We start from the raw sequence: 22,630 nt of genomic DNA on the forward strand, positions 1-22,630 counted from the left end.
GAAAGGTGAAGGAAATCCAGCGCAAGAAGGTGTAATGTATGACTGAGTGGAAAATGAAGACACTGAATTGCTCTGCCTACAGGACTGTGCTCACCGTCCTAAGAGGGCACTCAGCTTGAGTCTGGGGAGGATGTTTTATTAGAAGGAGAACGTGCGAGACCCCACCTGCCACGGAACCCGTGAAGGAGAGGCCTCTCTTGATTCCAGTACTCGGGAAGCTGAAATGGGCACCCTGGAGAGAGGGTAGAGATATAACGAAGGTCCACACGTATGGAGTGAGCTGTGAGGGTGATAAATTCTAGCATTTTACACTTGCTTTGTGTGCCCTTAGAGCTTTAGAGTCACCTTTATGGGATCTAGAAATAAGGACCGCCAAACAAGAGTTTTAACTAGTACCTAAAGACACAGCACTCAAAAAGACCTATCTCCCAGCCACGCATCAGATGCTGACTTTCAGCAAGGTGGGTGATGGGAAGGTCTCAAAGCCTTGAATGACACCGTGCAGCAGGCCCCTGAGGTTCCACAGGGTACCACTCCAAAGTGGTGAGCTCTGGCTGTGTCTCTAGTAATTACTGTTATTTCTTATTTTAGCTGGCAAGATTGTTATTTATGAATCCAATTTCTTTTCTATCTTTGAAGAGCATTTTCATCTTCACTACATTTGTTCCTGAGGCAAGACCAGACTCTGAAAGCAAAAGTACATGGGAACAACAAAGGGTCCTACTGTACAGCACAGGGAACTATATCCAGTAACTTGTAATAACCTATAATGAAAAAGCATATATATGTATAACTGAATCGCTATCTGTACACCAGAAACTAACACAACTTGTAAATCAACTGTACTTCAATTAAAAAAAAAAGAATTAAACTTAAGAAAAGTACATGGGAAAGATTTTAGTTCCATTCAGTTCTACACAGGCTAAACTATCAAACTGGGAATCGCTTTGCTAAGTTTGAACACTACTTTTTAAGAGGAATTAGTCTGTCTGTACAGAGAAACAGATGTCAGCCAAATACAAGGAAGAACTTTACATCAATGAAAGGGATTGGCTTAAAAAATACTGGGCTTCCCTTCAGGTGAGGTTTCCAAGCATAACTGAATGACTGTTTGGCAGCAGAGTCACAGAGGAAATTCAAACAACGGTTAGGTGGTTGGACTTTGAGGATCCCCCCACTGCCAACAATTGTAATTCTACAGCCACTTGCTGTCATCAGGAACACCACCACCACAACCACCACGTGGCATGTACTTTTCTGTAATACAGGTAAAAACAAGATAAAAACATTTTAAATCGTTCTGCTTTACAACTCCCACTCCTAATCTCAGTAATATGCAGTAATCTCACACGTCACTAGGACGTAATCTCATTGACATAGAATTCTCTCACGTGTCGTCACTGTTTTAGATTTTCTCCCACCCTCAATCTATCTTCTTCCTGCCCTAGCCGAACATGGTTCCCCGGCTGCAAACCAAGAGACATCTCCATAGCATAACAGAACACTAGAAATTAAAGAGAATTTAAAGATGGAAAAACATATATACTGTGTAAACACTAGCTGTGAGAATACTGCAGGAGTTGTATTAATGTCACAGAAAGTAGACTTTAAGGCAAGATACGCTAATTGAGTTAAAAGAGGGAATTTTCATGATCATAATGGGATCAGCCCTTAATAAAGATATTATATATATAAAAAAAATAAAGGGAATTTAAGATTAAGGGACCCTCTGGTCTTCACCTGAAGGTGGGAAATGTATTTTATGAAGGGGAAACTGAGCCCCAGGGAGATTAGAGCCCGAAGTTGCTTTACCTAGTAAATGGGAAGCAAAGGAATAATCAAAAGTTTTTTATTTGCTTTTTTTTTTAATCTAGAGGTTTTGTTAACTTCAAAAAGTTTGAGCACGTTTATAATAGGCTGTCAAACGTGATGATTCCCAAGCCTATATACAATGACCAGGCAGAGCCTCAGAGCTCCGACTTCATCTGGAAGCTCCAGACTGATGCCTGCGCGGGTTCTCCTGTACTGGGTCACTAAGCCGCCATCCACCACGGGCTCTCTGAGTCAGAGGTGATGGAGTTCTGAATGCCAGTCCTGCCAGAGAGCTGGGGGTCGGACAGCTGACAGGTTACCACGATCCACTAATGGAGTCAAATATACCCGGGACAGCTTCCTACCAAACCTGAGGAACCTCAAATGAAAACCAAACCAAACAACCTCCCAAAAGGGGCCAGGGATTTGCCCATATTTTGTATGTGTGCAGGGGGGAAGGGCTTGAAAACTAAGGAGATGTGCCGGCTGGAATCCTTTCTGAGAACTCATTCATGGAGCTGCAGCCAGGCTTACTCAGAAAGGAAGCTCAAATGCCCTCCTTAGAAAGGAGAGTGATCCCATCTGGAGCTTCGGGAGTACAGGGACTGTCTATTGTGAAAATAGGTAGTTAGGGACTTTTAAAAATGCAAATTGCTGGACCAATCCTTAGAGTAATTATGGGCTATTGTATCAACAAGTCCCGGGGGATTCTCACAGACAGATGACTGACACATATACTATCCTATCAGGACCAAACACGGTGCCTCTCACATTAATGGCTTTCTGGAGTGTGTGACTGTCTTTAGATAGCATCATTTGGGAAGGTCAATACCTGAATGCACTGCCACAGTGAGGACTGACACCTAATGCTTTCTTAAAGAAATTTTTGCCTTCAAAGGGTCAGAAAGTATAGAGAATGTTGCGTTTGTATTTTCCTTCCAGGGCCTGGATAATGAGTTGCAATGAGAAAGGACCGCTAAATGCATCTTGGGGAAGACCACGAGTGCCAGTGATTTACCTGTAGTAACTCATTTAATCCTCACAAGAGCCTAGGAGGTAGGTACTATGATGATTCCTGCTTTACAGTTAGTACCACTGTAACCTGGAAGGGTTAAGTACATTGCCCAAGGTCACACAGCTAACAGGTGGCAGAGCCTGGAGTCAAGCCTTGGCAGTCTTAACTATTCTGCCTCTTTACTTTCTGGGTAAGTGACGGTACTGCCTCACAGCCGGAGCTAAATTACCTCACCTTCCTTTCTCCAGCCTCCGTGTTGTGTGCCACGAAGTCAGGGGTGAGGACGTAGAATGTGCACTGCAGACCCCTGGTGCTACAGGCTCTTGGGGGCAATCCCCGATACTGTACCCAACAGTCAGCAATGATGTCACATTCCACATTGTGCAGATACATAAAGATATGTATTTGGAAACTGAGATTCTGAGAGGGACGGATACAGAGTCTCAAAAGCAAGATTAGCAGAATTAGCCCCCTACAGGCCTAACATACAGCCCTAGCCACACTCATCATATAATTTATTTTTTCCTGGCAGAGTCGGTGGAAATAGGGGCCTGGTCTCACTAAAAGGAATGAGATTATTGGATTTTTTTTCCCCTAAAGCCAGAAGCTTTAAAATGCTTATCATAAGAAAATCATATATCAGCTCTTGAATAAATCTATAATCCATCTATCATAGCCATTGGCACACACCATAGACAGCTACTGTCCAGAGGACCAGTCATATACTGCAATTCCAGTTTCTTGGTATACAGAGAGAGCTTCCACGAGTCTGCGGCAGTGGGCTGAGAATTAGCAGGCTCTAGTCTGTATCTACGTTCCCTTACAACACTAGGTGCTCCCAGCTGCTCTACCACTTGACATATACATTAAACATATTACATAGAAACGGAGTGGGAAGTTGGGGCGGGGGGGGCATGAATTCAAAAGTCACTGCAAATGTCCAGGGGCACCTTCACTTAGGAGCTTATGACTCCACAAATTGCCTCAGACCCTTAGAGGTCTATCTTCCCACTTCCCCAAGCACACAGGCTACTGGCTGTACCGGGCCTGCATGACCACCTTCAAGCAGGGCAGTCTGCCATCCGTCAAGCTCGCTCTTACCACTCAGTGACACGTTCTGAGGGATCTGCCCACCCAGAGCCAGCAGTCTGCAGAGCTAGGAACCTATGCTCCGCTACCTTGAGTGACATGGAATAGCAGGCCTGTAGAAGCTGCTTTTATTCGTGTCACCACTCTCATGATGTTTGGACAAGAAGTAAAACAACCAGACTTAAATTTCTCTTCTCAGGCCTTGTGGGCACTAATCACAGGGGACTGAGCACATCTTAAATGAAACCTGGGGACGTGGAAGTTCATGTTCTGCTGCTGGTTCTACTCTCTGTCTATGGACCTAAATTCCTTTAGCTCTTACTGTTTTCGTCTTCCCATCTGTAAAATGGCCCTGACACCATCAGCCCACCCAGAAGGTAGCAATGGGCCAGATGGATGTTCTTGATTTTAAGTGTCCAATAAAGTCATCCAGGCTGCCTGTAGTCATCGGCCCATTGCCTTTAGTTCAAATGTCAAATCTGCTTCTGCAACACTTAAGAAATCCCGCATCCTGTATCTCTGAATATTTTACAGAGAACTGCAGACAACAAAGAGCAAGACAGAAAAGGAAAGAGAATACACAAATACTGAGATAACAAGGGAAAGGGGTAGATATAGAAATGTGGGAAGCACTTTCTGGTTATGGAGCAAAAGACAGAATGGCAAAGGATGAGGCCCATGAATAAGATGCATAAGTGAACAGTAAAGTCACTGAAAGTAAAAAAAACAAAAACAAAAACAAAAAACCAGGAAACTGTTGGAAGGTTTGTATTTTATATGCAGGTTACTACTGTTGGCTACAAAGAGAAATCCTTTAAAAAGTAAGAGTCTTTTGAAGCAAGAGGTAGGAAGGTCTAAACTAATTAAAAGCAGGTTGGCTAACGACGGGCAACATCACGTGTGCCCAGAGATAGAGTGTAGCCATAAAAGCTTGACGCAGGCATGCAATGTATTAAGTTGGGAATGTGTGTCTCTCCAGCTTCCTATCTATTAAAGGAACAAACAATTTACATGTTGCTGCATTATCGGAGCATGATATGTGGAGTGTCAACCCTTTCTCTTCACGTCGAACCATGTTCAGTCACAGCAGAGATGGGGCTGTGTGGGGGTGGGTTGGGGAGGGGAGGAGAAAAGCAGGGAGAAAGAAAGTTTTGAAAAAAATCTCTGCCTCAGCAAAAGTTTTCATTAAAATTTTAGACAAATGATCCCTGTGTCCTTCTCCCTTGCTGCCTGGGGCTCCATGCTATTTCTATGCAAATAACAACCTCGTGGTTTATATCTTATTATTTCCACCGGAGCTGCAGCGACATGACCTGAGACGTGTAAGAGGTGGGTAGGGGCCGGGGAGGGGGGTGGAGTTAGAGAGAGGAGAGAGAGAGAGAGAGAGAGAGAGGGAAAAGGGAGAAAGAGAGAGAGATGGAGTGGGTGTTCACTCAAGTGTGAAAAAATATTGTCAGGAGTGAGCGTCAAGAACAAAAAAAAAATTGCTAGGATAACGTGTTTATTTCAGTCCCCCCACCCCACCCCCCCACCCCCCCTTGCAAACCGGCACCTTTTAAAATTCATTGGGCATCAGGCGATCATGCACAATCCATCTGCTTTCACTTTATCATTTGCATTTCATGCCTCCTGGCTTTTGATGTGCTGATACTTTGATGCAGTCAGGAGACGCGCATTATCATTATTTCAATTTTCAAAGGGGTCAACGGGATCGGCACTTGCACACAGATTTTTTTTTTCCCTACAACCTCTGCACTCCCCCTCCCCTCTGATTCTTCACCCCAATGTTTAACATAAAGGATGAAGACTCAAAAAGGCAGGGGTCAAATGTTTACAGTCTGAAAGCTCGCATACACCGCCCAAGTCCCCACTTTACACAGATACATGCAGACGACAGGCTGGATGGTCGAGGCTCGAGGACGCTCTACAGGGCTCCAGACACACACAAAGACTTTCTCACACGTGGAGACTCAGGGAGGCACACACAGAGAGAGAGAGAGAGAGCTAGACACAAAGAGACAGGGACCAGCACACACACAGGAAGAGACACGCACTCACCGTGACCTGTACACACGCCCAGAGGATGCGAGGCACAGAGAGTCCTACAGGAAAAAAGGCAGACATGCAGAGAGACACTGGTGCACACAAAGACAGGACGTGCACAGGGAGTGAGCTGGAGGAGGCAGTCTGAGTGTGTGACTCCCGTCTAGTGTCCTTTCTCCTACCTGAGAGGCAAAGGGGCAGAGGGGACATTCTTAATGAATTTGCATGAAATCAGGGTCTTCCAGCTCCATGGCTCTATACGGAAGAGCCAGGGACATGAAGACAGCGGGGCAGGCAGAGCAGGATTAGGTAACCTCTTTAACTGATCACTCCCTTCAGCTACAAATGATCATGTCCTTCTGGAAATGAGCATTGTGGGGTAAGTTACAGCTGGGGCTGTACTGTCTTTTCCTTGCAACTAGACTTGTCCTTTAACAAGCAACCCTTCAGACTAGGAGGAAAGTGACTATAATGAATTTGATCAGAACAGTTCAACCAGGTATTAAGAAAAAACATCCCTAATGCCTTCCTTGTGGCACGAATGAAATTCAACTAGCAAGTTTTTAGGGACAAACAAAGAAAAACCCCAGCAGCAACAACGTCATCACCTTTGCTTTTTGTAATGTTCTTTGGGTGCAACACAGCATCGGGGAAAAAATAAGACTCAATGTAACAAGATACTTTTCAGAAATTAGGCTCTTTGTTCAGGTCTGGGAACATTACAGAAATATAGACGTCTTTAAATTCTACCCCCCACAGATAATGGTACCCACTGGTCTCTTCAATGTTCATCAATATCTCATCCTAAGAATGTATCTGAAAGAGCAACTTAAAAAAAAAAGAAATGTAGACAGTTTCTCCCGCTGCAATAATTTCCCTCGGTAGTGGCAGTTCACAGTCTCTACTCCCAGACTACTCTCCAAAAAGGGAGCATGACATCCAAGCTTGTCATTTGCTAGCACTTTTTTGTCTGTCCTTGGAGAGAAAGGTCAGCCCAGAGAAGGGCAGGGAGTTCATATGGACGCAGAGAGCAAGCTCACTGCGCCACACGCCTGTCACTTCAGGCGACCCCAAAAGCTAACTGGACTGATGGGAGTCAACTTTTTCCAAATGGGAATGATAGGATAGGACACTTAATTCCTAAACTTCCACTTGAAGTCAAGGCTTGATAAAAAGTTTGTCCAAGTCTAGTGAACAATTTAGCGTGAGTGTAACTCCACAAGCGCAAGGGCCAAACCACGTGCGAGAGAGGAGAGGAGAAGGGAACTGAAACTGTAATGAGGGCCAGTGCTTTGGAGCCGGGTACCAGGCACTCCTACCTATGTTTTCTCATTTGATCTCCACAGCATCGTTTAAAGGTGGCAATATTATCCCCCTTTGACAGATAAAGAAAGCCATGGACCTGAGAGGTTATATGAGTTGCACACGGTCAGTCGGCCAGTCTCAGAGGATTATATACTCCTGGCTCTGGAGAGAAAATAATGTTCCTATGTCTGCAGAGAAGTCAGAACTACACTGTCCTTTGTATGTCAGGTATTCTTTGACAGGTTTCACTCTCAGAAGCAGTGAACTCACCATCCATTTCCCCACTCTTAGGAAAAGCCACTATGAGCTTGTATTGAAAAGGCACAATTTCTTTTGAAGGGAAGATAAATCTCTATGTCATATTCTTTCTCATCAGTCCACCCATGCCTCCATCCACCCACCTTCCCATTCAATATTTGCCAAGTACTTCCTTATGGACAGGGGACCAACATAAGTGCCTTTTTTTTAGAGTTGCTTTTGCAAATTTCCCAGAATATTAGAACTTGATATCCTCGACGCATTCAGGGGATGTTTCAGAGGTAGCTCTGTGTCTGGGAGTAGATCTCACATCCTATGCTCACAGATGAGAAGAAGGGAAGGAGGGCGGAACAGAAGCATTCGATTAATTCTCTGTCTTCCTAGAAAGACATTAGATGTAAGCTCTTTGCAGCAGCAGTTTTATCTGGTTTGTTTATTAACATACCCACAGGGCTTGGAAAGGTGACTGGCACACAGTAGGTACTTAAATACTCATTTTGTTGAATGAAGTGAATGAATGAAAAGGCAGGGAAGAGGGAGGGAGAGAAGAGAAAGAGGCAAGACATGGATAGAATGGCCTCTCCCCAGTCTGGATCTAGAATTAAGCATTCACGACAATCTTCAAAAGGCTTCTTATACTTCTCCCCACACCCCAGAAACTTACTTTGTTGAGGGCCCCAGCTCCTGTCAGAATTAAGTGAGAATTTTCAACCTGGATGGTTCTCTGTCCCAGCCGGACGAGGTAAGCCCCAATTCCAATGGCCCGGCAAGTAACCTTAAAAAAGAATAAATTTTCCACGTTACAAATTTATGTTCCCTCCCAAGCTGTAAGAACTGAGGCACAGGTATGTAAAATCTACATCAACAGAAGAAAAAAAAAACTGATTTCTAGGAAATCTGTTTGATTAAAACCGATGTCCTGGTGAAAAGAAAAGAAGGTACAGAACTCACTCAATGATTCAAAGAACAGACAGTTAAAGCATCATAAGCCCTTTCCTTTTCTTACGCTTTTGCCTATTTCACAGACGTTTGACATCTACACTAGGGGTGTAAACAAGGAAAATGTTAAGAGAAGGAATTTAAACTACTAATACCCTGGTAGAATATTTAGGGAAACAACAAGTTAAAATGCAGGCTAACAGGAGGTGCTAGGTTTATCCGGGAAGTTCAATTATTTACATTATCCTAACTTCCTACTATTGTGCACAACTGGAGTCAAGTTGTAGATATACAGTTTTTAAGAAATGCTCTCATTTGAGACTGAAATAGCAGTGATGGGGGGCAAAAACAAATCCTAGTCGCACGGTCAGCTCCTCAAAAGTCCCACACTCGGGCAAGATTTACCAGGCTAATGGTGATGATCTCGTCGTAAGCCAGCGAAGATTCTCCAGCAATCATTCCAGAACCTCGAAGGTTCTCGGCTCCAAGTCCCTCTTCCTTCCCAATAATATCAGTTATCTTGTACCTGTTGGATACAGCCAGGCCAAATTACAAAGGCTTAACACAGTAACAGCAATCCATTAAAAGAATAATCACCAATAAAAGGCTGCTAAAAGCATACTGAAATCTTACATTTAACACCAGGGCTCTGTACTTTTTCTTACACTCTTCATTCATAAAATATCTTTCCTTCTTACCTTGGTGCCTATTTTGTCTGGAAGCAATATGGTATAGCAGAAAGAGCAAAATTTGGAATTAAGTAGACAGGTTTAAATCCCTGCTCTGACACATACAACAGTGTGACTCCAGGGATAACAGTAACTTCTGTAAAATGGGATTAATAGTATCTACTTCTTAAAAAATATATATTTTATTTATTTATTATTGTATTATTTGATTTTTTAAAAAACTTTGGGAGGGGGATGTAACTAGGTCTGTTTATTTTCAGAGGAGGTACTAGGGATTGAACCCAGGACCTAGCGCATGCTGAGCACACGCTCTACCACTTGAGCTATACCCTCCCCCGGAACAGTATCTACTTCTGAGGGCTGACATGAGTTAAACTGAAGCAACAAGGAGAGGGTCTGACACATAGATGGCATTCAGATATTAGATCCTCTCGCTTAATTTCTAGGACAAGTTTCTCAAAAGCAGGGTCCATGTATATCTCTCTACAATAAGCAACAGCCATTAAATTGACAGTTTCAGATATATGTTATATAGGAATTGAAAAAAAAATCTAGAGGCATAGTGAGAGCGCTCAGCCCAGTTTCTCAAGTCAAAAATCCTCTCTCTTTCCAAGACAAGGATGAAGGGGAAGGTCAAAACAGTGCAGTCTATCCCTGCTCCTTTTTAAGTACCAAATGTATACATGAGGGTTCCTGGCTAGAGTCCTCTGAGGGGCAGGGGGGATGTATGTAGGAATAAAATGCTGGCCAAGTTGTCCAGAAAACATCCTGTGGATCCAGTGGGAGCCACTCATCTGTCTTCCTGGCACAGGATGAGGAGTGATAGCTGATAATGGGAAATGGGAGATGGGGAATGCAACTAATAAAACAAAGGAAAAATACAAAGTTGGAAGTAGAGATGGGCATATATTATTTATTGTTCCATGTGTACCCAAAAGGCTTGGCACTGGGCTCAGTTTTATAAATTGAAATAATAAATAAATATCCCATTGTGGCTTCTAAACTTTTTTTTTTTTGCCCCCATATTTTTCTGCTCCCTTACTTCCAGCCTTCCATCAGTCCCTCTTCTTTGCTCTTGCTGTTGGTCTGTGGCTTTGCACCTCTGCTTCCCAATGATTCCTTCTCCCAATAATTCCTCAGTTCTTCCTTTCGTTCTGTATCTAGATTCTGGATTCTAGAGTTATGTTCCAGGTAAAGCTAATCTCCCTTCAGGGATTAATGAGACACAGTAAATTGTTGGAGATGGGGAAGGGGAGTGTTTTGTTTTGTTTTTTTTAAATAAAGTCTACATGCCATATATACACAAATACTCATGGGCCCAGTCAGCCTTCCTTGCAAAGCAGATCTTCTCCCTCCCAAGGAGTGCATACTGCTTCTCAGGTATTCCTGATCTGCTAAGTGGCATCCTCTCCCATTGTATTATATGAAAAAGAATAAAAATTTCCCATTTTCTGCTCTATGATCTGAGTCTTCTACCATTGAGATGATCATTCTTTCAAGTAGTATCAAATTTTAATGTTACTTATAACAAAAAACCTTTGTGTAGTGTAGTGCAATTAACAAAAACACATCCACGCATATCATTTCTGATCCTCAACAACAATCCAGTGTAACAGGGAATAGCACCTCCATTATCACAGATAGTACCAATAATAGCCAGGATTTCTGATTGCTCACTATGTGCTTAGCGCTGTGCTAGGGGCTTTACATATATTATTTCACTTGATCTTCATCATACAGATGAGGAAACTAAAGCTCAGAGAAGTAAACTTTTAACAAAAGCAATATACAAAATCAATAGCTTTCTGACATACCAGTAATAAAGAGTTAAAAACATACAATGGCAGGGGCAGGGGAGGGATCCTATTCAGAGTACCAAGAAAAAAAAAGCAAATCATTTAGGGATAAATATTAAAAAACTGGCAATATGCCACCATACCCACACTGTGCACCAAGGCATCCTGGGGTGTCACCATGAACTGTCAGGGGCACAAAAGGATTATTTCAAATTTTGAGAGAAATACTATAATATGTGATATTTGTTGGCTCTCATGTGAACTACTAGTTTTAAGTGGTTCCTGGTTTAACGTTAGCTAGTACTACCTTCCTTTTGACAATGTCCCATCTTTGCAAAGCTGTGTTTTTAGTTTCTTTGGGGGGAAAAAAAGTTCCACACAAAAATCAGTGCAGAACAAGATTTGAGGGTGGCTATGTTCAAGCTGATTTCAAGGTTTGTGATGTCGTACAGATGCAAATATCCCATTAGTAAGTAACTGTAATTATTTAAGAATGGAATAAAAATTTTTTTCAATTACGTTTACTATATAGTTGACCCCTACACAACGCCAGAGTGAGGGGCTTTGACCCCTCAGCAGTTGAAAATACACCTACAACTTACAGCTGGCGCCCATCTATGTGGTTCCTCCAGACACGTGGGTGCGTGTCCGCGGATTCGACCAACCACAGTGCGGCTCTGCTGTTTTCACTGCTGCAAATGTCTGTGTGTAAGTGGACCCGCAGCGTTCAAACCCATGTTCTTCATGGCATAAATGCTTATGAGGCTGTTTGGGGCTGACTACTTAATAATCAGAAATATTAGATATATTTTTTTGCCTAAAGGTGCTGTGAGCCAAGAAAGGTTGGGAACTTCTGGTATAACCTATATGAAGAAAACTACAAAACTTTAAAAAATACACTTAAATAATTGGAAAAACACCATGTTTCTTATTGGGAAGTGTTAATACTATGAAGCTCTCAGATCTTCCTAAATTTATTTATAAACCTAATGCAATTTGAATCAAAATCATTATGGAAAGTTTTTTGAAATTAAAAAAAAAAAGCCTACGTGTTAAAAAGAAAAAAAATAGCTAATAAAATTTGGGAAAAAAATGAAGGCTGTGAGGAACTCCGGCCTATTAAAAGCAGTTAAAATAGTGTGGCATTAGTCCAAGAATAGATAGAACAAAAAACAGAATATAAAGTCTAGCAATTGAGTTAAGATTACTATAAAAGTGAGGAAACTATGAATTGTTCAATAAATGGTATTGGCACAACTGATTAACATTTTGGAAAATACTTGCAGATAGATTACAAAGATGTTCAACTTCACTGGTGATCAAAAACACCAGTTAAAGTAACAACTGCTGTCTTTATCCTCATCTGTTATTATTATTATTTTTAATCCTATTCTGTTAATTGACAATAATCAATATTGGCAAGGCTGGAGAAAAATTAAAGAGGGGAAAACAAGCACTATCATACTGCTGGTGGGAGTGCAGCTCTTGGGAGGAAAATCTGAAACTATCAAAAAACTTCTAAAAATGGACATACTTTTTGAACAGTAATTCCATTTTTAGAAAGTAATTCAAAGGGAATAACTAGAGATATTCCTAAAAGTTTATATACAAGAAGGATCAGCCCAGGGATAGAGTAGTAAAAAAAACTGGGATAATCTGAATGTTCAAATATGATATATTAATTATAATGAAATATGGTGAAACCATTATATATCATATCTTCAAATAATGTTATAAGAATATACCAAAGTTCCCCCAAAATAATTTTCAGTGAAAAGAACAAATTACAAAAGAGCTTTTCCGTTACCCTGACTATGCAGGAAAAAAGACATATAATAGAAAAGATAGCAAGAATATAATATACCTTAGTAACTGTGATCTTCTGGTAGGACTATAGCTGATTTTTTTACCCTTTTTTCCCATAGTTGTTTACGTGTTCCAAATTTTAAAAAATGAATAGATATAATTATAATTTTTAAATCTCAACCAGTAATAAGGTCTTTCAGTTAATAAGTGGCAGTGGTAAGATACAAACCCAAGACTTGTAGATGATGCAGCAATCAACCTTCATTGCTCTTCAAGGTCATGATCAGCAGGACAGTGAGGACAACATTATTATAGTCTCCTTTATCTAGTTCACGGCCAAATTATTCTGATACTTAAGACCTACCTGGATTCTCCTTCATCCTCCACATGTTCACAATGGACAGAGTTGAGAGCACTGACTCTCTTATAATCTTGAGGGGTCAGATATAAATATTTGAATCCCTGTGAAGCACAAAGAGTTTTTAACGCGTTATATGCCATCACCACATAATCAGAAGACCCAGCAAAGCATGCATAATGCAGTTTGTTCTTGGGAGTAAGCTAGCTGTAAATTGCCAACTCCCGTCTCAGAGTTCCTGTCTAGCAGAATACTGGCATCGACAGTTCTCCTTTGAAAGATGGAAGTGCCTATTTCTGCAGTCACTGACTCTGTGTCCTTGAAACAAGACATCCTGTAGCAGCAACTCCGAGTACATTCCATTCGTTTCCTTTTCATCAGGGTTAAAGGGTCATTTTCTGACCTTTTGTGGCACCTCTATTAAAGAGACCAACACAAAATTAAAGAATTGTGTGAATTTCTACTTTTCACTTTCTCAAATCCATAGTCCCATCAAAATATAACTGGGTAAGGGATAATGAAGAGCATCACAAAACTGGGATATTAGACCTTAAAATCAGAAGTCTATGCAGTGCTAATGATCAGTGAATCCTGAACTCACACCTTTTGCTTTTTTTTAATAAACAACTCCTGATTCCTATGTCCACTAAAAAATTATACTAACATTTCAAAATTAATTTATTTTTATACATACATATACATACTCATATACAAAGTAGAGTTATCTAATATGTGTAACTTAAGTTAAAAAAAAGTAAACAGAGAAAAACATTTAAAATACCATGAGAAATTAGGTCCACTATTTAATTCAATGAATTTGTCTCCCATTGAGCTTATGTCAGAGACGTGAATTTGCCACTAATTTCGCATGACTTACAACGAGAACCTTTTGTAGCAATGAGTGTCATTAGTATGTCTGTCAGCACGTATTTATTGAGTGCCTATTATATGCAAGATACTGCTCCAGGCACTGGAAAAACAGGAAGGAACAAAACAGACAAAAATTCCTGGCCTTATGCAACTTATCTTCTAGTAGGAGAGACGGAAAATATACAAAATAAATAAGTTAAACATACAGTGTTAGCGGGAATCATGTTTAAGGAAACAATAAAATAGAGAAAGGAGACAGGAGAGCTGGGAGAATACCAGGGAAGGCTTCATGGAAAATATCATTTGAGCCAAGACCTGAAGAGCTGAGGAAATGAGACATGAGGATATTCGAGGGGAAAAGCATTCCAGGCGGAAGGAGCCGCAAGTGCACCCAGCAGGGTCAGGAGAGAGTGAGGAGGCTGGCAGAGCCAGAGTATGAAGTGAGGGTGCAGCAAGAATGAGGGCAGAGTGGTACTGGAAGGCCAGTCTACACAGGGCCTTGTAGGTAACTATGTGGTGTCTGGCCCTCACTTGAGTGAGCTGGGAAGCCATTAAAGAGTTTTAATCAGAGGGGAGTCTGGATCTGTGACCTGATCTATATCTTAGCTGGATCACTCCGTGTTTTGTTGAGAGCAGACTTGGGGAGGGGGCAAGGCCAGAGGCAGGAAGGTCAATCAGGAGGCTACTGCAGTAAATGCAGGTGAGAGAAGACAGGGACTCAGACTACTGCGCAGCAGTGGAAGTGGTTAGGAGTGGCTGGATTCTGGATGTATTTTGAAGGTTGGGATGTACGTGTGATTTACTGACAGAGAGGATGTGGGACATGAGACAGAGGTCAAGGATAACGCCAAGGTCTTTTACTTAAATGGAAGAATAGAGGTATCCTTTACTGAGACAGAGAAGACTTTGGGAGGAACAAATTTAAGGAAGCAGATTAGAAGCTACATTTAGGCAGACGTGCAGGTAGAGATGCTGAGTCTGGATACATGAATCTGAAGTTCAGGGGAAGATAAAAACTTGGAAGTTTATTGGCTTATAGATGAAATTTAAAGCTTTAAGACTGGATGAGATCACCAAGGGAAGATGAACACAGAAAAGATGAGCGGTCCAGGGACCAAGCCCTGAAACACCTTCCCTATTCCTACCTCACTTTATATACAAGTCATCCTATCAAAGCCCTGGTGAGAGGGCCCTGGGTCCTGCTGGAGTTGAGACTGGGGGGTGGGGAGGGCGGCAGAGGGGGGTGGATCTGGACTTCTTAGTCCTATCACAAACCTTTGTGGCTCTAATATCTGTGTCCATTCACTTTTTTTTTAGGTAATTTTAAAAAGTGAGATAAAATTCACATAATATAAACTTGGCCATTTTAAAGTATACAATTCAGCAGTTTTTAGTATATTTACATGTTGTGTAACCATAACCACTATCTAACTCCAGGATATTTTCATCACCCCAAGAAGAAACTCTGTACCTGTTAGTGGTCACCAACAATTCCCATACACTTTTAAAATGAATTTTCCTGAAGCATATTTGACATGCAATATAAAATCCATCAGTTTTAAGTGCAGTAGTTTGAGGAGTTCTGACAAATGTGTATACTTGTATAATCACCACCACAATCAAAATATGGAATATTTCCATCATTCCTTGAAACACTCTTACATTCAAAGATGTGAAAGGCAGCAAAGGAAACTGAGAAAGAGCGGCCAGGAGGGTAAAAAGGAGATTCTGGGGTCCTGGAAATCAACAGAAGAAAGCATTTCAAGGATGAAGGCGTGACCAACTGCATGGAACGCTGCTGAAATGTCAAATAAGGTGGAGACTGAGATTTCATGATCGAATGTAACAATGCGGAATCAATGGCGACCCTGACAAAAGCAGCTGTGGTGCAATGGTGAGGGTGCAAGGGGAACTGAAGTGGGGTCCAGAGGGAATGGGAGGGAGAAGAGCATCTGGAAACAACAAGGAGAGAAACTCCTTTAGGAAATCTTGTTGTGAAGGGAAGGAACAAATAGGGTGGGGTAGTGACTGGAGGAGTGAATGTTTATATGATAAAGGGGTAGATCTAGAAGAGAGGAGAAAAGTGATGATGAGAGAAAGAAGGGGGAGAAGTGTTGATCTACATCCTTAAGTTGGCAAGAAGGGAAAGGACTGAGCATAGAGGGACTGGCCCTAGATGGGAGCAGGGACTGTTCACCAAAGGACAGGAGAGAAGGCGGAGGATAAGGGCGTGGATGCAGATATGGGGCAGCTCGTGGGAGCTCTCTTCTAATTGCTTCCATTTCCTCAGTGACTTGAGAAACACCGCCATCAGCTAAGAGCGAGGATGACGGAAGAGGGTGTTGGATGTTTGAGGAGAGAGAAGATGTGAAATTGTCAATCAGAAGGTTGGGAAGCTTGAATTTAAAGTAAGACTAGTCAACAGCACTGTGCATTTTTCTCCATCAATGTTCAGCTATGCTGGTGCCGGTACGGGAGCAGATGGAGACAGTTTGATTTAAACAAGGTTTTTGTACAGACCCAGAGTAAGCAGAATGAAGACAGAAGTAAAGAAACTGGGGGCATAGAAAAGGTAGTGATTATTATGATTAGCCTACAATTGGCTTAGGGATTTAAGCTGGATAAGAATAAAGTGAGGATGTCGGGAGGGAGTGAAGGGCAGAAGAAAGCTGGTAGGATCAGCAGTTGTTGCTCTTGATGGATTCAAAGGGTTGCTGGGCTGGGAGCACTAAAGAGAGTGAGCTGGGAAGACAGAATGAAGAGACGGCGAAGAAAGGGATGCCTGAAATTGAGATTATGGGGAATGAGAGCTGAGCTGGGATGCAGGACAGGACTGTTAGAGGAGAGGAAGTCAAGGATGCAAGAGGCTGGGTGACGGGATGGAGCCTAGATGTGGATACAGCAATCACCAACAATATAGTGGGACTGGTAGTACTGGAGAGACTGACAATGTACCCAATCCAAAGATGCAAAGAAGAAGGAGTGGCCAAAGGGCTGAGAACATTCTGATGAGGAGCAGTGGCGGTGTGGCATAGTCTGGTAACACGAGATTCAAAGACAGGGGTTTTCAGAGAGAAGGGAGGGAAAAGGGTCTGCAAGTAGCAATGGGGCAAAAGGAAGACAGTATTTCCCTCCAGGCTCAGTGGTACAAGGGAAAGAGAAATCAGTCACTATTTAAGAGGGCTAAAGGGGAAGAAGACTCTTCAGAGGACAGGCAGGTTTCAAGTAGAGCAAGAAGAATGGAGAACAATCAGAGAAGAAGCTGAGGCTATAAGAGATTTTGCTGGTGATTGACCATGTCTTGGAAGCCACAGTGGAATAGTTTAAAGATATGTACTTCCAGCTTAACATGTCTCACACTAAATGCACAGCTACCATGTCATCTAGTGTTCAACCAAAGAAACAGTCAATTTCAAAGCTGGAAGAATGATCAGGAGAACATATTGAGTGATGATTTATTTCCAACGCAGCTGCAGTTCACCCTAGGTGCTGACTTTTGAACTCAAACCTCTACCTCTCCCCCACCTCTCCACACATACACACACATACTCGCACACACCCATATAGTGTCTTGAACTATTATCTTTTCTTAGCCTGTACCTTGTAAGGATCCTCAGGATCAACCCAGGCCACGTGAAACATATGACGAATTTCCTCCGCCAGTCCAATTCTTGCTCCGCTGTTGGCTGCTACATAGATGCGTGGGATACCCTCAGCCCTGGCAAGCTCAGAAGCTCTGAGAAACAGCAAATCCTCCTGGGGTCCAAAGGACCCAATTCGGTATGTGATATCATTGCCAATGACAATGATATCTCGGCCTTCTGGATACTCAGGACTTTTAAGGGTCATTTTCCAAGCTACCATGCCGATCTGTAAAGGCACAAACAAACAAACCAATAAATACAAGCTTCTCACATGCAGAATTTTTTTTCAGGTTCCTTGAAGGTGTCAGACTGTACCTAGACACAGCCTTCATGTAAAGACATGCATTGCTGAAGGGCCAAGCTCCCTTTGGGAAAATAGGCAAATATCCTAGATACTTCTTCAAGATTATGTCGAGTTGACCATATACGTGTTACACAGCTGTCTCAATTCCTTCTTTAGGTCTGTTCAGAGATGGAAAAATCAGAAGTTTAAATGCACTCAGGATGCCTGCAGAAGAATACCATGGCACTGGGAATTAAATTCATGATTCCCTAACCTACTATCCTGTCTACTAAGACACTAGTTCCATCTTTTGTAAGAAACCTTTAGGCACATAAGGGAGAAGAAAGAGGACCACCATGGACTGTACAACTTTTGTAATCCTGGGTCCTTTATTGTCCTCTAGCATTTGATAGGAATAACAGCCACATTCTTTACTGGCTTGCTTCAAGGATCTTCCTTTTCTGCAAGAATTTAGTATAGCTCAGCACTGCATCCTTGTGAGCATCTTTTGCTGCTTTCTCCTAACACCAGAAAACCAATGGAGGCAAGTAACTAACCTCTTGCTGCAATATGATACATGTAAATCTCTGCCCACTGTCCAGCAGCATCTGGCCAGCCACACAAGTAAACGATATTGACTTAACAGGCAGGGAGACATGCCTCTTTCCAAACCCTCACAGCCCTCTCCTCTTTTACATGAGAACTAGTCAATCCTACTTGTTTATTCACCAGTTCCATTTCTTTTCTATTCACTCATGCCCCAGTTACAGCTGCAGTTTTTCATGTGTGCCTGTCTCTTTCCCTATATCTGGATAAGTAATGTTTTCCATCCTTTTTTTTCCCCCGTTCCGTTCTGTCTCCCCCGCTTCCCACCCCCACCATTCGCCCCACCCCCACCCCCAAACACAAAGTCTACCAGATGAGCATTTCTGGTCCTGCCTAATGGAGCCCAGCCACATCTGCAGCCTTGGTCCCTCATCCCCAGGCTGCTGCATATCACCTCATTGGGGAGCCGGCCATCAAGAAGGGCCATTAACAGATGTAAATAGCAGCATCCCTGGAAAGCCACATGCATCACCCAGACTCAACCGGGCCAGTGATCATAAGCTCTGAGTACACATTCCTCAATCCAATTGCACATCCACTGTAATCAGGCTGGTTGAAGCTTTCCACACAGCTATTTGTGATTCTCAGCATTAAGAAATACATATATGAAACACCCACAGATAAATATAAACTATTTAATATATCATACCATTGGCCAAATACAAATCAAAATGGATATAACATACAGAAAAAAAATCCCATCACCTGAGGTAAGGTAGTTATTACTCTATCTGCTCATTAAAGACAGAGAAAGGAAGGAGAAACAGATTATCCAAAAAAAAAAAATCACAGAGAAACTCCAAATATCAAGATAATTTTGGCCTCGGGTTTTAAGAAGCTGGTCAATATAATGCGTGTGTGGAGAAAAACATTTTAACTGCCTTCTCCTGTTGCCGGCTAACCTGACATTTCTTTTGTTTTTCAGGCAGGAAAAGCTATTTCCTTTCAATGCATTTGTAGTTAGGAAGACTGGGTTTTATACTAAATTTTATGATGTATTAACCTTAGCCACCTAGGCCAGAGCAGCTTAGATACAAGCCTTAAAGAGTCTACTTCAGCATTTGCATGCTTACACAAACATTGCGTCTATGTGGCACTGGGCAAGTAAATAATACACTTATCTTTTGTTACTACCTGGGGACTCTAACTGTGTCAGTTGGGCAGTCAGTTCAGCAACTGGCCAGGTCATTATGCCTGCAATATTGACTTCTAATCAGGTGTCAACACAGCACCACCAAGAACACACTACTCTTTCTTTATCAAGGTCTTTCCAAAGTGTGTTCCTCATCAACTGACCCCCTCCCTGCTTAGAAAGTACCATTACAGAACGGAGAATGCTAGCTCAGTCTTAGTATAGTGAGATTCCTTATTGGAAGAGATTAAGTTTTGAATAAGCACAACGGATAAATATCTAAGGAAGCATCTGTTGCTCAATTTACATCAAAAATTAGATTTTACTGCTAATCAAATGATAGAGTGTATCATGGTGAACATGAACTTTGGAATCAAGCAAACTTGGATCCACATCTAGGCCCTACCACTTATTAACTGTGTGATCTTGGGAAATTTACTTAACTTTATTGAGCTTCAATGTCCCCACATACAAAATTAAGAAAATATTACCTATGGGTTTGATGAACGACTGTTAGAAACAGTAATCTATTTTACTCACTTTAACATACAAAGTTTGTCCCTTTCTTTCCTCCTTATCTACCCAAATCTTACCCATTTCATAAAGGTTCATTCAAATTCCATTTCTTGAATAAAGCTTCCCCTAGTCTCAAGTGACTCCCTTCTTCTCTGATCTCCTAGTAAGACCTTCATGTAGGGAATTCATCTGATAATTAATCACTTATGGCCTAGGACCATTTTCAGCTTGCCAGCTTGAACCATTACATCATCTACCCCAGTACCTAGCAGGAGTCCTACACATAATATGGGAGTAATAAATATTTGTTGGTTCCATAGTCATTTCATTTTTTAAATGACTGTTGGAAAATAGTCAGCCAAGAGCTTACAACATTGTCCATGACTTATCTATAGGGATCATAGAATAATAGTACTAAATATCATTAAACTGTTTAATTTTTTTTAATAATAAGAATAATAACTACCATTAGTTGAACACTTAATACATGTGTACTATTAGATGTTAATGAATATTAACATAGATGTTAATGAATATTAATAATAGCTAAGAGATTAAGCTGGAAAGTCTGCCTGCCTTAGTTTAAATCTCAGCTTTATATTATTGTGTAAGCTTGGACAAGTCACTTCACCTTGTATGGCCTCAAGTTTTCCAACTATAAAATGGGGATAACAGTATCTTTCTAGAGGGATTGTTGTGAGGAACACCACATTAAATTAGTACAAAGCCTGACACATAAATGTCTTCAAATAGTGGCTACTGTTATTATTAATTAAAACAACAGCCGCTATTATTGCCATGAGAAATCTAAGGCACAGAGGAATTAACTTGTCCTTATAGCTAGTATGAATTATTTATTTTTTTAAAGTACAATTTGCATAACTTCCTTTAGTAGAGAAATTAAGGAAGTATGTGCTAGCCTGGTGCCACTGCATTGAGCGGAAACAATATGGAAAGATAAATATCAATTGTAACACAGACATGAACATCGTTAACACCTAAATGCGATGTGGTATCCCAGACTGGATCCTGGGACAGAAAAAGGGCATCAGTAGGAACACTGGTGAAATCCAAAACAAAGTCTGTATTTTATTTAATGGTATTGCACCAATGTTAATTTCTTAGTTTTCATAATTATACCACGGTTATATAAGAGGTTAACATTAGGGAAACTGGGTGAAGGTTAAATGGGAACTCTGAACAATTTTTGTAACTTTTCTGTAAATCTAAAATTACTTTAAGATAAAAAGTTTTTAAAAAGTTGTGATAAAAACTTTTTTTTACAGGGAATAAATTGGCTAGTGAGGTCACTGTTAAGTGTTCTGTACAGCCTTATAAAATAATGGTGATGAAGACTATGAATAGTATTTTAAAATACCCACAATATAATGCTGAATCTGAAGAAATGAGATAACAAAGTTGCATGTATATCATAATAATTGTGAGGGGCAAAACAGCGTGGTGCTTACAGGCACAGACTCAGAAGTCAGATTCTGTGAATCTGAATCTAACAGACTCTGACTCTGATAGAATAGAAAATTCAGTCAGTCTTCTAGCCACATAACCTTGGGTAAGTAACTGACCTCTATATGCCTCAGTTTCCTCATCAGTAAAATGGGAAAATAATAGCCCACTGCATTCAGTCAGCTGTGAAGATTAGACACATGATACATCTTAGAACAGTATCTGGCATATAGTAAGTGCACAGTAAGTGTTACCACACACACACACACACACCTGGCATAAAGTAAGTACACAGTGTTACCACACACACACACACACACACACACCCCATGCTGGGAGGGAAAAAAGACAGAAATGAAGATACATAGCAAAATGGGATGTTAATATTTTCAGATGACGGATTGTGGGCGTACTTTTATTTCCCCCCATTTTCCGAATTTCTTTCATATGTTTATACTGCCTTGACAACTTAAACCTTTTATAAATTAAAAGAAGGGAGAAAAAACTACCAAATACTTCTTCACTGGGTGACAGGTATATGGGAGCACATATTGTTATCTCTACCTTAGTGTACATTTGAACATTTTCATGGTTAAAAGAAAAAAATTAAAGGAGAAAAAAAATCTCAGCAACCTAATGGATTTCTCATATTCTAGAGGAACTGACTCTAGATTTTAGCTATACTATGACAGACACTTACATAAAATTAGAATGAGAGGGGTAAACATATGAAAATTTAAAATCAAGACTCACCTCAAAGGGAACTGTTTTAGTGTGCCGGGGCTACCATTTCCTTTTTTTTTAAAACGAAATGCTCCACAATGATGTGGTAGAATGTAAACATATGTATATATAGGTTTATACAATATTAATATCTCTACCTGAGAAGTGACTGCTCCAGTGTTTTTCTGGTCTGATGGTTAAATACATATTTATATTTTTAAAGTCAATATTTGTACAACAGACAAGAACAGTGCCTATCAGCTAAATACATATTTAGGACTG

At 41.1% G+C, this 22,630-nt stretch overlaps 1 protein-coding gene across 6 annotated transcripts in view; it reads right to left on the minus strand.

Annotated features, from left to right (window-relative positions):
- The window catches only part of ACACA (acetyl-CoA carboxylase alpha), a 222,571-nt gene that overhangs the window by 50,492 nt on the left and 149,449 nt on the right, over nucleotides 1-22,630 (minus strand). For all 6 annotated transcript variants that reach the window (XM_072940295.1, XM_072940294.1, XM_072940296.1 and 3 more), the window contains 4 exons: nucleotides 17,581-17,850; nucleotides 13,117-13,214; nucleotides 8,867-8,987; nucleotides 8,187-8,297 (listed from right to left, as the gene is read on the minus strand). In XM_072940295.1, the coding sequence (XP_072796396.1) occupies nucleotides 8,187-8,297; nucleotides 8,867-8,987; nucleotides 13,117-13,214; nucleotides 17,581-17,850 (600 nt within the window). The remainder of the gene's footprint in view (nucleotides 1-8,186; nucleotides 8,298-8,866; nucleotides 8,988-13,116; nucleotides 13,215-17,580; nucleotides 17,851-22,630) is intronic.

This window comes from Vicugna pacos, chromosome 16 (assembly GCF_048564905.1).
Source record: "Vicugna pacos chromosome 16, VicPac4, whole genome shotgun sequence".
NCBI lineage: Eukaryota > Metazoa > Chordata > Mammalia > Artiodactyla > Camelidae > Vicugna > Vicugna pacos.